The sequence below is a fragment of the Capsicum annuum genome, chromosome 2 (genome assembly GCF_002878395.1).
Source record: "Capsicum annuum cultivar UCD-10X-F1 chromosome 2, UCD10Xv1.1, whole genome shotgun sequence".
NCBI lineage: Eukaryota > Viridiplantae > Streptophyta > Magnoliopsida > Solanales > Solanaceae > Capsicum > Capsicum annuum.
Genome location: NC_061112.1, coordinates 141,867,937 through 141,881,795, shown reverse-complemented (window position 1 = coordinate 141,881,795; position 13,859 = coordinate 141,867,937). Strand labels below are relative to the sequence as shown.

The following is a 13,859-nucleotide window of genomic DNA, read 5'->3' as shown; positions in this document are numbered from 1 at the left end:
ATCTCCGCCACCTTCAACTTTTGGATGTAGGAGTTCTTAACTGGCTAATATTCCGCTCCATATAAAATAGCAGGCCGGACTATCACTTTGTATAACTTACCTTTCAGCTTCGGGGGCACCTTCTTATCACATGAAACTCCCGAAGCGAGCCTCCATTTCAACCACCCTACCCCAATACGATGCATGACATCCTCGTCAATCTTGCCATTGCCCTGAATCATAGACCCCCAGATGCCTGAATCAATATGATTTAAAGTTTAGTATCGTGGTGCGTGTAATAAACAAAGAAGGGAAATTACTCGAGCAGAATCACAAACCAGAAACCGAAAGTTGGCATATTTAGTACGTAGTTTAGTTTTAAGTCATTTACAAATTGGACATTTCCCGACATAACATTTTATATACCTGCAAAATATTTAGCATTCGTTAGGTAACCTCGTATATTTCTACAATTACGTGGTCATAACAATGCTAATTAACATTCAATCCTGTCTTCTGGTATAATTGATTATGCATCAATTGAACGACAAAGATGGATCAGTAATTTGACAACCAATGAGTAATCTATCACAGCAAACATATGAAGACTATCAAGAGCTGACATAAAGTTAGAACTGAAAATTTTTTATTGTTTATTAAATATAAGGGAAGATGAAACATAAGAAAATATAATCAGATATATGCCACATTTAGATTTTACTTTTCTTAACAAGTAGCTCTTCTTTCGGGCCGTACAAGAAAGGATGCAGAATGCTTGAACAAGCCCACTTGGTGTCATTAGTTATAGTTGGTCAATTTCTTGTACGTTATTAAATTCTAATAGGTTCACTACCGGTAGACTAACCCTGAGATGAATACAATGGAAAAAAGTTGAGTAGTTTCTTCAAGTTAAGCTTGGAGTTCGGATTGGAGAATCTACGAAGCGACGTGATCTGTTACATCAACTACTTACGACATTCTTTGGCAGTGTATCAGCGAACTGAACAAACAATAATATTGAGCATGCAAGGGTCATCTAGCATTAAACAAAAACAAAGTTGTAGTACAACACCAAATTATTGCTAGCATTACATTACATTACAATTATTAAAACAAACACAAATTTTGCACTAAGCTTTGCAGGGTGGCAATGGTGGACCACAAAGACAATCATTTCCAGCAAAGGAGTTTGCCCCAAACTTTGTTGCTGGAAGTTGACCACACAAATGATTACTACTCAAATTCAACTTATTTAGTCCAGAAATTGCCTTTGGAACTTTCCCATAAACCATATTCCTAGACAAATCCAAATCCTTCAGTGCCTGAACAATCCTTAATTTCTCCAAATCGAACTTCAATTTATTCCCAGAAGCGTAAAATCCAACCAAGTAATCAGTCTTGTTCAACAACCCAATTGGACTTCCGCTAATCTCATTGTCTGAAAGATCAATGTAATCGTAAAAATATGTTGTCTTTGGCTTCCAGTTATCCAGTTTAATCTTGATCCCACATTTTGCTAGCTTCAATGAGTATATAATTGGAGACGCAGTCACCCAATTTGGTATTGTACCTAAGTGGAAATTATTGTACGATAGATCCAGTGACTCTATGCCTTTTACAAACAACGTTGGAAATGGATCGACAAGGAGATTGTGTGATAGATCAAGATTGAATATTTTTGTCAGATTTGCAAAAGTTTTTGGCACAGTTCCCGAGAACCTGTTCCAAGAAAGATCCAATGTGTCTAGAGCACGGAATTGTCCAAGAAAATCTGGAATTTTTCCAGTTAAATAATTGTGTCCTACCTCTAAGAAACGTAATTGTGGAGCTAGAGATGTAATACTAACTGGAATATTCCCAGTAAATTTGTTATAAGAAAGTGTCAGGATTCTGAGATCAGAGAGAGAGTTGAAAAAGTTTGGTATTGGCCCAGTCAATTGATTTTTCTCTAAACTCAGGTAAGTTAAGTTCTTGAGGTTGCTTAATGACGTGGGAATTGCACCAGTGAGCAAGTTGCCACCGAGTTTGAGCTGATTCAACTGAGTTAACTGGCCGATAGAACTCGGTATGGGGCCAGTTAACCGGTTACCCAAGAAACTCAGTGCAAAAAGTTGGGTCAAGTTACCAATGCTAGCGGGTACATGACCCGATAACTTGTTGTTTTCTATGTAAACTATTTGAATTTCAGTTAAAGCAAGGAGAAAATTCGGTGTACCTGTTAAGTTGTTAAGATTCGTAAGATAAATACTGCCTAGCTTTTTTAGTTTGGAGAGAGATGAGGATATGGTACCCGATAAGATTTGTTTTTTTTCGGGTTGTCCATTAAGTGATAGACTTGTGACCCGATTGTTATCCCCACAAGATACACCCGACCATTTACAACAATCAGTACCTGCTTTCCAGTTTGCTAGAATACCCGACGGATCAGATGTGATACCCGACTTGAAACCCAACAACCCGCTCTCATCGTCCACGTGGCAGTTTGCTGCTAGGCATGTGAGGCAATGCAGGGAGAGTAGGATAAACAAGAGAGGAACAGGAAATTGAGAAAAAGAGAGCATTGTGGATTTTGTAGTTGTGAGTTTGTGTTTTGCTCAAAGTTGGAATGATTTTATAGAGTGCAAGTTGGATAATGGTCCCAAATACTTTATAATATCTTGTGAAGATGGAAACTTTGACATTACTTCTGTTACAGCTTCAAATGTGTGCGAGATTTTGACTTCTTCAACGTTCAAACTTGGGTTCTTATGGTGGAAATACAAGTATTGTTACTCAAAGGATATGTTTTTGCTTCTCATGTGTTTGTTCGATAAAACTAATGTTATGTCCATAAAAAGAGATGATAAACAGCATAACATCATGAGTGAAGTTTTTTATTATTATTATTATTATCAAAGTTTTAACTCGCTCGTCTTGCCTTGAGAAGCATTTTTTCTATGTTCACCAATTATAAACATCATGACTTCCTAGCTTGCCTGATCACTAAAGCTTCTAGTATTTCTATAATCTTGTGATTCAACAATCACGTGGTCATAACAATGCTAACTAACATTCAATCCTCTCTGGTATCGTTGATTATGCATCACTTTGAATGACAGATGGGTCAGTAATTTGACAACCAAAACAGATGTTAAGACAAATTATCACAGCAGCGGTGTATCTTGTGTAATCATTAGTACTATTTATAACTAAATAATATTCTCTTGTGCTTTCATATGCTCCCAAAGTGCCTGTAGAAATCACAATGAGTAATCTAACACACCCAACATATGAACACCATCAAGAGCTGACATAAAGTTAGAACTGAAATTTCTTCCCCACGATTTTTATTGTTTATTAAATATAAGGGAAGAAGAGACGTAAGAAAACATAATCAGTCTTACAGAACTGTTTTCAGTCTTTCAACTTGAACTACTAACATCAAAATTTACATCCACCAACGATGGAAACACATGAGACAAATTCTTACATCCCACAGGTGACGTAACAACGGGGAACATCCTTGGGTGCAAATCATGCACATTACATTTTCTTGGCATCCTCTTCAGCGGGATCACGAAGAGTTCCAAACATCCAATCCATCCATATTGTGTAATGACCATAATTATGGCGGTATGTCGTGTGGTGAATGGTATGATAGCCGGCACCCATTACAGGCCACACCTTCCCATGTATGCAGTCATGAATATTAGCCGTCCATAAGGCTTCCAGGAATATGAGCGCTATGTGTGTAGTGAAATGCATTGGCACCAGGAATAGAGCTAAAACGTGTGGCACTGCCTGCAGTATTCCATCCAATGGGTGGAATGCCAATCCTGAGTAGCAGAACATGCTGATCATTATGAAGCTCTTAGAAAAGAATCAATGATTATGGCCGGATGAAACCATAGGAGAAGTTTTGACTTTTGGAGGTCAAATTAGCTTGAAAGAGTATCAGAAAATTACAACACATAAGTGAAGCATAACGAATCATAAATTAACTGGACACCATGAATTAGCTAGCTTGCAACATTGTGATGATTCAGCAACCAATTTCCTAGAATGGATATACATTGCAAAGAGCTGAGGCTTCTAGGACTGTGTATTGAGATTCTGAAACTCATTAAGACAGGAAGAAGGAAAATCTAGGCCAGAAAGCAAAAAAAAGTTATATTTTCATTTTGTGAAGAAATCTGAGAACTTGTAGATTTTGTAAGGATGCTTGTGGAAAACTGGTTTGAGAAAATAAAGAGAGTTTTTCCGAAAAAGCTACGCTGACTTTTAGATATCTATTTTAGGAACTATTTCTATCTTTTATTACCTAGCAGAATAAAAAGAATACGAGCCCTTTTCACTTGTGAAAAAAACAAAGTGGATGTAGATGGAACTATGTATTCATAAAATGAAAGAGAGTGAAGATGAGTTGGTGTGTGTGCAGATAAGACAGGATAAGGATGTTTTATTTTTTTTCTGTTTTTGGATAAATAGTAGGGAAGAGAAGATAGGGAGAGGGGTTCTGCTGTTTGTGTGGTTAGGGGTTGTTCTGCAGAGAGACGCAATTTAATAGTTGAGCTGAACAGGAATGCATGCTGTGGGTGTGATTTGAAGGGCCAATCTCATTAGATGTAACCTATATTCTTTTTCTCTTTGTGGTGGAAATATGGGAAATACTTCTTTAGCCATTTTTCCAGGTGTCCACATTTTGGGAAATTTGCTTGGAACTAGGATGAAAGAAGAAAATAAGAAAAAGCAAAACTAACGAAACTCTCTACTCCACTCTTCTCAATTAAACTGGACTTCGCACACAGAGAATTAAAAGGTATGAGAAGAAATTCCAGTGAGTTGAGTAATTCCCATAGTCTTAATTCCAATTCAACTATTATTCATTAGGGACTCATAGTAGTCCTGGTAAAATGAGTCTACCAAAATACTTAACACCCCTGACTAAAAAAGAAAAGGATGCACGACTCAAGACAGGATGTTAAAATTTGTACAGTAATTTGTTATCCTCATGACTAGCTTATCAACATTTTAGTCAGCATACCAGAAATGTGCAGTAGTTCAACAAACTATCAATAGAGTATCACAGAGAAACCTAACTGCTCTGCCAGCTAGAAGAAGTTATCAGAAATAAGCACCAATATGGTATGACTGGAATTGAGAGCTTACCAGCAAAAGGGGAAAGTGTGTTTTGCTTGTTGTAAATGTGATGCGTGGCGTGCAGATATTTGTACAGAGGTTTTATGTCATGCAACAACTTGTGCATCCAGTAGATTCCGAACTCCACAATTACAAGATAAATAGCCGCATTGAGGACGTAGGAAGGCCATCCAACATCACTTATTCTTGCAAAACATTTGGTCCATCCATTTTCAATCATGTATTCAGAAAGTGTTGGAAGGGCACAGTACCATGGCATAGCTTTCATCGCAACCGATATTTGCAAGAGCATTGCTTTGTTTGATGGTATGGCATCTGCAATCAAAATATTCATGAGCCCATAATTTCTCCTTTTGACCAAACGAACATTCACAGGAGAAATATAAAGCATGAATTACTGTTATCTTTATCGAAGCATTAAAAACTGGATTCATTACATTCAATGAGATATTGACACCCATAATTGAACTAAGAGGACCATTAATTAAACTATGTAAACTCCTTTGATGAAGAAGTATGACAAATATACCCAGTGGTGTAGCCTAGTTGTCGATCAACTGGATTGAGCATCATGAGATCTCAGATTCAAATCGCAGTTGAGACAAAACACTAGTGATTTCTTCGCATCTGTCCTAGCCTTGGTGGACAAAGTTGACTTTAGTGGGAAGTGGCAGGTATCACGTGGAATTTGTCTAGGTGCGTACAAGCTGGCCCGGACACCACAGTTATAAAAAAAAAAAAAAAAATTATAAATAGCTGTCCATGAGATTTAGTTCAGATCCACAGTCATCAAAGCAAAAGCTTCACCTTAAAGGATTTTCTTTTTGCAAATCTTTGTTTTCCATAATTAGGAAGTTCTCTTCTACTTCTTTTTCTTTTCTCCTTTTTAAGAATCATCCTACACGAAAAAGTTGATAACCAAAAAAGTTCTAATTGTTTTTCAAGGTTATAAATAATTGATCTACATATCTATACACAATACCCTGTGAATGCATGCGTGTCCTTTCTTACTCTTTCCATCTAAAGAATGAATATTTAGAAACCAACCTTCAAAAGCTTTAGTAAAATAGTCAACTTGATTCCATTAACATATAAATTTCCATCTATTACAAAAAAAAAAAGAGACAGTTCGGTGGAATAAATCTCTCGCTATGCGCACCAAATTCAAAAACAAAAATTTTTAAAAATGACACCTTTAGGAATATAGACATTGCGCTTCAAGTGATAGATATAGAAGCACCAGAGGAAACCGGAGATGAAATAAAGAAGAACGCCGCCAATGTAGTTACGGAGCCATCCTTGAAGCATATGAGGAAGTGGAGCCCACCATGATTCCGGCAAGAGTGTACCCAATACCAGTCGATTGTAAAACGATGTCTCCTCCACGAACAGCTTCAAGTAATCCTCCATATCCAACTCGGGTCGGGTCGGACTCTACCAGATTCCGACGGCGATGATCCGCCTGAAGAGATGAAGAGGAGAGTGAGAGATGAAGAGAAAACAAAGTGTTTTGTATAAGATACGGGCGATGAAAATATACTGGTGCGCACACTACTTCTCGTTCGACAATCCTTTTTCAATTTTAACTTTAACACTTCCTTCGTCTCAAATTATGTGTCGTTATTTAATCAGACACAATATTTAAAAAATAAATATTAGTTTTGTTAAAGTTACAAAATTATCATTCTTAAAAAATAAAATAAAGGAGTAATAATATTTAAAATCAAGTGAGAACCACTAAGTATAAAATTATAATTGTGTCTTTAAAAACTATTCAAATAAGAAAAGATGATATTTTTTTGGAGACGGACCAAAAAGAAATGACAACACATAATTTGAGACTGAGAGAGTATTAATTATTTATTCTACAATAATAATCACCCACTAATAAAAATATTATAATAAATATTATGATGTCAGTAGTCATCTCCTCCGTTTTATTTTATTTTATATAGCATATTTTAAAATTTTCTTCAATATTTATATGATGGCGAATCATTTTATCAAGGATGAAAGAAGATTTTAAAGATAAAGCGATATTCCTTTTAAAATTGATTAAAAAGAAAAAGGTGTGTCATATAAAATGAGATGGATGAAGTATTTTTTTAACCGTTTGATTATGATTTATTTTTTTTTCAAAAAATTATTTTACTTTAATAAAAAAAAATAGTATTTATCCATAAGAATTATTTTTGAAAAAAAAAGTAAAAATAAGTAATTTGTTTCAAAAAAAAATTAAAAATAAGTTAAATTTATATTTATGTCAAATATAATAGCAACTTCAACTTGAAAAAATTATTATTTTCGTGATCAAATGGTATCTCAAATTAAAATGTGACTCAGCAAAAGAATAGATTCCTTCTTGGACTGGCCCATATGCGGTGTCGTATAATGATGAGCTTTAATACTGACAAAAGATTCTAATATAAAATATGTTTGTGAATTATTAAATAGAGTATTTATGATTTGGGAGATCTTTATGATAAATATACTACAGTATTTCCCTGTGTCCCAAAAATGGTCGTTTTGATCGAGATTATAATAAAAACAATTTTAAAACTGATCATGTCTTAAAATAGTAATTAAGACATGAATTGAGGGAGGCATTTTATAGGTAATCGAGAAAAGTAAAAGAGAAATAAGGTTGGAAGATGGATCTAAATTCTAAAGAGATCTAAAATGTAATACTATCAAATTACTTTGAGGTTAATTTAGTTGGACTAGAAAAAAAATAAGTTATTTTTGAGCTAAGATGTACATGTTGTGTCCTATCGAAAATTTATTCAACAGTTTTGATATCTCGTCTCATTTCTTTTAATTTTATTTATTTTTTATTTAAGATTTTTAAATCAAATATTTCATGCGGGAGATATATTTAAGTATTTTGTTTCAAAACAATTTTTCGGATCTATATTAACAGTTAATGAATTACATTATTTTAATCTATCCAAAAAAAATCTCACAATCTTATTTCGATTTATGTATCTGATAGTATTAAGAATTATTGATCACTCATCCATCCCAACTAAATTTGATTTTACCTTGAAATTGTTTGATGTATGACTAACTAACAAATGATATCACAAAAAGTAGTAGGCATTTTGCCATGAAAATCACAATTTTTTTGAGTTGGGAATTGAAATTGGAGTTAAAATTATGCTTGAACATGAATATAATGAAATTGTTTTTGAATTTTTTCTAAGAAAAAAAGGAGTGAAAAAAGTGAAAACTTCAAATATAATATTTAAAATAAAATCAGATTTCGCCATATTATAAAATTTCAAAATTAAATTTTGCTTAATGTATGTGGCCTTTGGCTCTCTTCATTACGAGTTTGGTCTATTCTGCTGTCTCTTTTTGTCTCATTAATAGTATCTCCATGATTGATCTCACTGTGTTTTTTTTCCCCCTCTATTCCTATTTTTCACTTACAACAAAAAATTATTTGATAGAGATGTAAGAGACGTGTGGTTAAGTGAATAATGCACATTCATTCTACAAAAATAGTATCAAGAGATTAATGTAGTTTAATAATTATATATTATGAGATTGAATTTTGTTTTGAGATATTGTTGTTTATTAGAAATAGTTTCTTTACTTTCACAGATAGAAATAGGAATAATAATGTATACATGTCACTCTCTCTGAACCTCACTTGTGAGATTGTAATGAATATATTGGTGTTGTTATTATTTTGAATTTCACACTTCACACGGTAATTATAATGTTGATTTAAAACAAAATGTTCGTGAAAATTAAATTTTAAATGAATATTCTATTTGAGTTGAAAGTCTATCGAAAATATATAATTTTTTTACCTTTTCAAGATATAAGTAAAATTATGTACATATCAATCTCCGCTTTCATTTATAAAATTATATAAAATATATTATTATTATTATCCTCGCGCAAGTTGTTTGGTTTTAATAAAATAAATGACTTTAAATAAAATCGGCCTTCTTATAAATAGTTTAATTGACAATGCTGCCACAATGGTCCACTAGTAGCGTTAGGTAGCCCTACCAAGTACCAATATAACCGGGGAAAAAATGGGTCCATGTCCTTTTTCTTTCTGATTTTTCTTTTTTGTCCTCTTGTAATTTTTGTTACTAAATTAAATAGATAAAATGGTCTATTATCCTCTCAATCTTTAATAAAAAATTTAACTCCACATTTATTTTTTATGAGAGTCCTATGATCCCTCTGAACTATTTTAAAGTGAAATTATTAATCTCTAAACACTGATATGATAAGAGAGTGTATTTCACTTTCTTTAAAAAGAGTGAGAATAGTATTTTTATTAAAAAATTATTTTTAATATTACTTTATTCATTTTTATTTTTTTTTCTTTATTCATTTCCTTTCTTCTTCTTCATCATCATCATCATCATCATCATCATCATCATCATCTTCTTTCTTACAAACAATGATATCCAAAAACTTATCAATGACATCCAAAATTAATTTATCATTTTCCTATCTTCAAGCACAAAACCATTTGATTTCGACTTCAAATTCGTCAAAAATTTCAAAATGGGTATTGTTCATTGTTTCCAACTTTAAGATTGTCGGAAACTTTAAAATCGATATTATCCATTATTTACGACTTCAAAGTCGTCTTAAATTTTAAAATGGATATTGTCCATTGTTTCCGACTTTAAGGTCGTTGAAAATTTTAAAATTCTCTATTGTTTCTGACTTTAAGGTTATTGAAAATTTTAAATTCGATATTGTTCATTATTTCCGACTTCAAGGTCGTCGAAAATTTTGAAATTGGTATTCTTTGTTGTTTCTGAATTTAAGATCGTCGGAAATTTAAAAATTGATATTGTTCACTGTTTCCCACTTCAAGATTGTCAAAAAATTTAAATTCGATGTTGTTTATTATTTCTGATTTCAAGATCATCAAAATTTTCAAAATTGATATTGTCTATTATTACCGACTTCAAGATCGTCATAAATTTTAAAATGGGTATTATCCATTATTTCCGACTTCAAGATCGTTGACAATTTTAAAATTCTCTATTGTTTCTGACTTTAAGGTCATCGAAAATTTTAAATTCCGTATTGTTCATTGTTTCCGACTTCAAGATCGTTGAAAATTTTGAAACTGATATTGTTCATTGTTTCCGGATTTAAGATCATCAGAAATTTAATAATTATATGGTCATTGTTTCCCACTTCAAGGTTGTCGAAAATTTTCAAATTTGATGTTGTTTATTATTTTCGACTTCAAGATCGTTGAAAAATTCAAATTCGATATTGTTCATTATTTTTCACTTCAAGGTCGTCGAAAAATTATTTGTATGAAAGTAGGAATAATAAAGTTTGAAAAGGAAAATCGATGAAAAGTAATGGTGAAAAAATGATGAAAAATGATAAAAAGTGATAAAAACAGAAAAGAAAGTAAATAAAAATTAATTTTAAATTAAAAAATACGTGCCAAAATGTTGTTGACGCGTGCATCATACCTTATTCAAAATAACTGATTGTCAGGTTTTGGGGAGGTAATAATTCTATTTTAAAATAGTTCAGGGGGTCATAAGGCCCTAGCAAAGTATAAGGGTGTAGTTGAGATTTGGGGTAAAGATCGGGGCTTTTGACCATTTTCTCAAATTAAATATGAAAACTCAAATTTCAGTCTATGTCAATTGAACATTTAAAAATATAATAAAATAATATATTAGATACCTTATTTAAAATTTGTTTAAAAAAGGTTATGTGTGTTATTCATGCGTGTGGTAAACTGATCACATATAATATTGTATATACTTCAATAAACAGTAAACCTTCGGGTTTATTTGAATTGAGGTCCATGTATATAATTAAAAAAATAATATATTTAATATGATTAACTTAATTGTCGAATAAATACTTGAAAACACAATTTAATTGCTCGATTAAAATATATATTGAATCGATATAATATATCCCTTGAATTGTGTGTGCATGTGATTGGAGCAGTGTTTCCTTTCAATTAAGAGAATATTTAATGCAAATTAAGATAAATTAACGGAGTAAAACGTAATTAGCCTTTCACGTTGTTTGTCTTTTTAAATATGTGGAATTATCTAAGTAGGAATTTGCTCGTAAAATTTGAGAGTTTGGCTTTGAGTTTGAATTCCAAATAAATTTTAACGTCAACTTGAGATTATAGCGAGGCTAAGTAGCTGTTTGGCCATAAAATATATTATGAGTATCAAGAGATTAATGTAGTTTAATAATTATATATTATGAGATAGGATTTTGTTTCGAGAAATTGTTGTTTATTAGAAATAGTTTGAAATAATACCCATGAAAATATCTGAAGTTTAACTGAATTACCAGTTGAACATACTGAACTTTGCGGAGGTCCTATTACCCCCAGACTTTTTTTTCGTATTTTAATGGTATATATCTGCCACTTGGCACACTGCGTGTGATTCACGCACACTGAGCGAGTGAACAGTGTTAAAAACGTTTTAAACTCTTTTTTTTTTGGCCAAACATTACCTTAATTTTATAATTATTTAAAGTTTTAGATTTTTATTTATTTTTTCATTCTTCTTTCTTCTTTCTTCTTTCTTTCTTTTCTTCAACAATGATTTCTCCATTGTTGAATTGAAATTTAATGGAACTCAATGGTTATAATTTAATGAAACTCGCTAATTGAAACTCAGTGGATGATTCGAAAGATTCAAACTCGGAAACTCGCTAATTTAATTCTGAGTTCCATTAATGGAAATTGAATCTTCCGAGATTCATTAACGGAAGATTGAATAGCTTCATACATGAAATTAAATTTTCCGAATCTTCCGAGTTCCATTAATGAATTTTTTGAATCTTTCGAGTTCCATTAACGGAAGATTGAATAGCTTCATACATGAAATTAAATTTTTCGAATCTTCTGAGTTCCATTAATGAAAATTGAATCATGAAATTAAATTTTTCGAATCTTTTGAGTTCCATTAATTAGCGAGTTCCATTCAATTAACGAATTTCATTGAATTTTTCATTAATGGAACTCGCTAATTGAATCTTTCGAGTTTCAATGGAAAATTAATGGAAGATTCCATTTAATTATTTGAAAAACTTTCTTCATAAACTCAATGGAATCATTTGAAATATTTAATATGGTTGTAATTGTGAAAAAATATTTAGAAGTGATAAAATAGAGAAAAAACGGCGCGTGCACCGCACTTCCCACCGAAAAAATTGGGTATACGTTTTGAGGGGGGATTAATTCCACTTTAAAAAAGTTCGGGGTGGGGGGTGGGGGGTGGGGGGTGGGGGTGGGGGAATTAATTCCAATTTAAAAAGTATAGGGGGTAATAGGATTCCCGCAAAGTTCAACATGCTCCACTGAAAATTTGGTTAAACTTCAGGTATTTTCGTGGGTATTATCCCAAATAGTTTCTTTACCTTCACAGATAGAAATAGGAATAATAATGTATACACGTCACTCTCTCTGAACCTCACTTGTGCGATTGTAATGAATATGTTGTTGTTATTATATATTGTTGTTGTATTATTTTAAATTTCATACTTCACATGGTAATTATGTTGTTGATTTAAAACCTTACATTAGAAAAAAAAATGCTTGTGAAAATTAAATTTTAAATGAATGTCTAATTTGAGTTGAGAGTTTATCGAAAATGACTTTTTTACCCTCTCAAGATATAAGTAAAATTATGTACATATCAATCTCCGCTTTCATTTATAAAATTATATAAAAAATATATTATTGATATTATTGTCGGCAACTTATACTTTCTCCTAAGTTGTTTGGTTTTAATAAAATAAACGACTTTAAATAAAATTGGCCCTCTTATACATAGTTTATTCAATGTAAAAATAACATAAATGTCAACCTTATTAGAATTATTTGCACTCTCTCACTTCTTTAAACTCTTTACTCTCTCTTCCGATTTATATACATAACAAAACCAATATACAACAACAACAACAACAAATTCAGTGAATTTCCACCAAGTGGGGTCTGGGGAGGGTAAAATGTACGCAGTCCATACCGCTACTTTTGAAAAAGTAGCGAGGTTGTTTCCGATACATAAAAATCTTTGTATATGATAAGGCGGATATATACATAATAAAGTTGATTCATATACATAATAGGACCGACATACACATAGAAAGATATGTATATATATTTTTAGATAAAATGAAATTTTTATAATATAGTTGAATTTTTTTTTTTTTTTTATAATAAGTGAAACTTATATTATGAATTTGCGTATTTTTTCTTTATTTAACTCACAATGACCCACGAGTAGTGTTAGGTAGCCCTTCCAATAGAACCGGGGAGAAAATGTGGGCCATGTCCTTTCCTTTCTGATTTTTGGAAACTCAAATTTTAGTCTATTTCAATTGAACATTTAAATATATAATAATATAATTTATTAGATACCTTATTTTAAATTTGTTTTAAAAAGGTTATGTGTGTTATGCATGTGTGTAGTAAGCTGATCACATATAATATTGTACATCACTTTTTTAGTTATATGTATACTTCAGTAAACAGTAGAGCTTCATATTTATTTGAATTGAGGTCCATGTATATTATTAAAAAAATAATATACAATGATTAATCTAATTATCGAATAAATACTTATAAACGCGATTTAAGTGCTCAATTAGAATATATATTGAATCGATATAATATATCCCTTGAATTGTGTGGGCATGTGATGGGAGCAGTGTTTCCTTGCAATTAAGACAATATTTAATGCAAATTAAGATAAATT

At 31.8% G+C, this 13,859-nt stretch overlaps 2 protein-coding genes across 2 annotated transcripts; both read right to left on the bottom strand.

Annotated features, from left to right (window-relative positions):
• Positions 1 to 996: 996 nt before the first annotated feature.
• Positions 997 to 3,035, bottom strand: LOC107860070 (leucine-rich repeat receptor-like serine/threonine-protein kinase SKM1). Its single transcript, XM_016705285.2, has one exon. The coding sequence runs from the start codon at positions 2,538 to 2,540 to the stop codon at positions 1,110 to 1,112; it is 1,431 nt and encodes a 476-aa protein (XP_016560771.1). The 5' UTR covers positions 2,541 to 3,035; the 3' UTR covers positions 997 to 1,109.
• Positions 3,036 to 3,276: 241 nt separating this feature from the next.
• On the bottom strand, positions 3,277 to 7,071 carry LOC107860069 (delta(7)-sterol-C5(6)-desaturase). Its single transcript, XM_016705284.2, has 3 exons — positions 6,312 to 7,071; positions 5,128 to 5,433; positions 3,277 to 3,794 (listed from the first exon to the last, which is right to left on the bottom strand). Exons 1-3 carry the CDS (start codon positions 6,526 to 6,528, stop codon positions 3,502 to 3,504), a joined length of 816 nt encoding a protein of 271 aa, XP_016560770.1. The 5' UTR covers positions 6,529 to 7,071; the 3' UTR covers positions 3,277 to 3,501.
• Positions 7,072 to 13,859: the final 6,788 nt, after the last annotated feature.

Bases quoted from the DNA above. Each gene is read 5' to 3' on its own strand.
- LOC107860070 (XM_016705285.2), bottom strand. From the start codon at position 2,540: ATGCTCTCTTTTTCTCAATTTCCTGTTCCTCTCTTGTTTATCCTACTC.
- LOC107860069 (XM_016705284.2), bottom strand. From the start codon at position 6,528: ATGGAGGATTACTTGAAGCTGTTCGTGGAGGAGACATCGTTTTACAAT. The intron at 5,434-6,311 runs GTGTCATTTTTA...TTTTGATTGCAG, and splicing joins CAATGTCTATATTCCTAAAG to ATGCCATACCATCAAACAAA. The intron at 3,795-5,127 runs GTAAGCTCTCAA...TCTGCTACTCAG, and splicing joins CACACTTTCCCCTTTTGCTG to GATTGGCATTCCACCCATTG.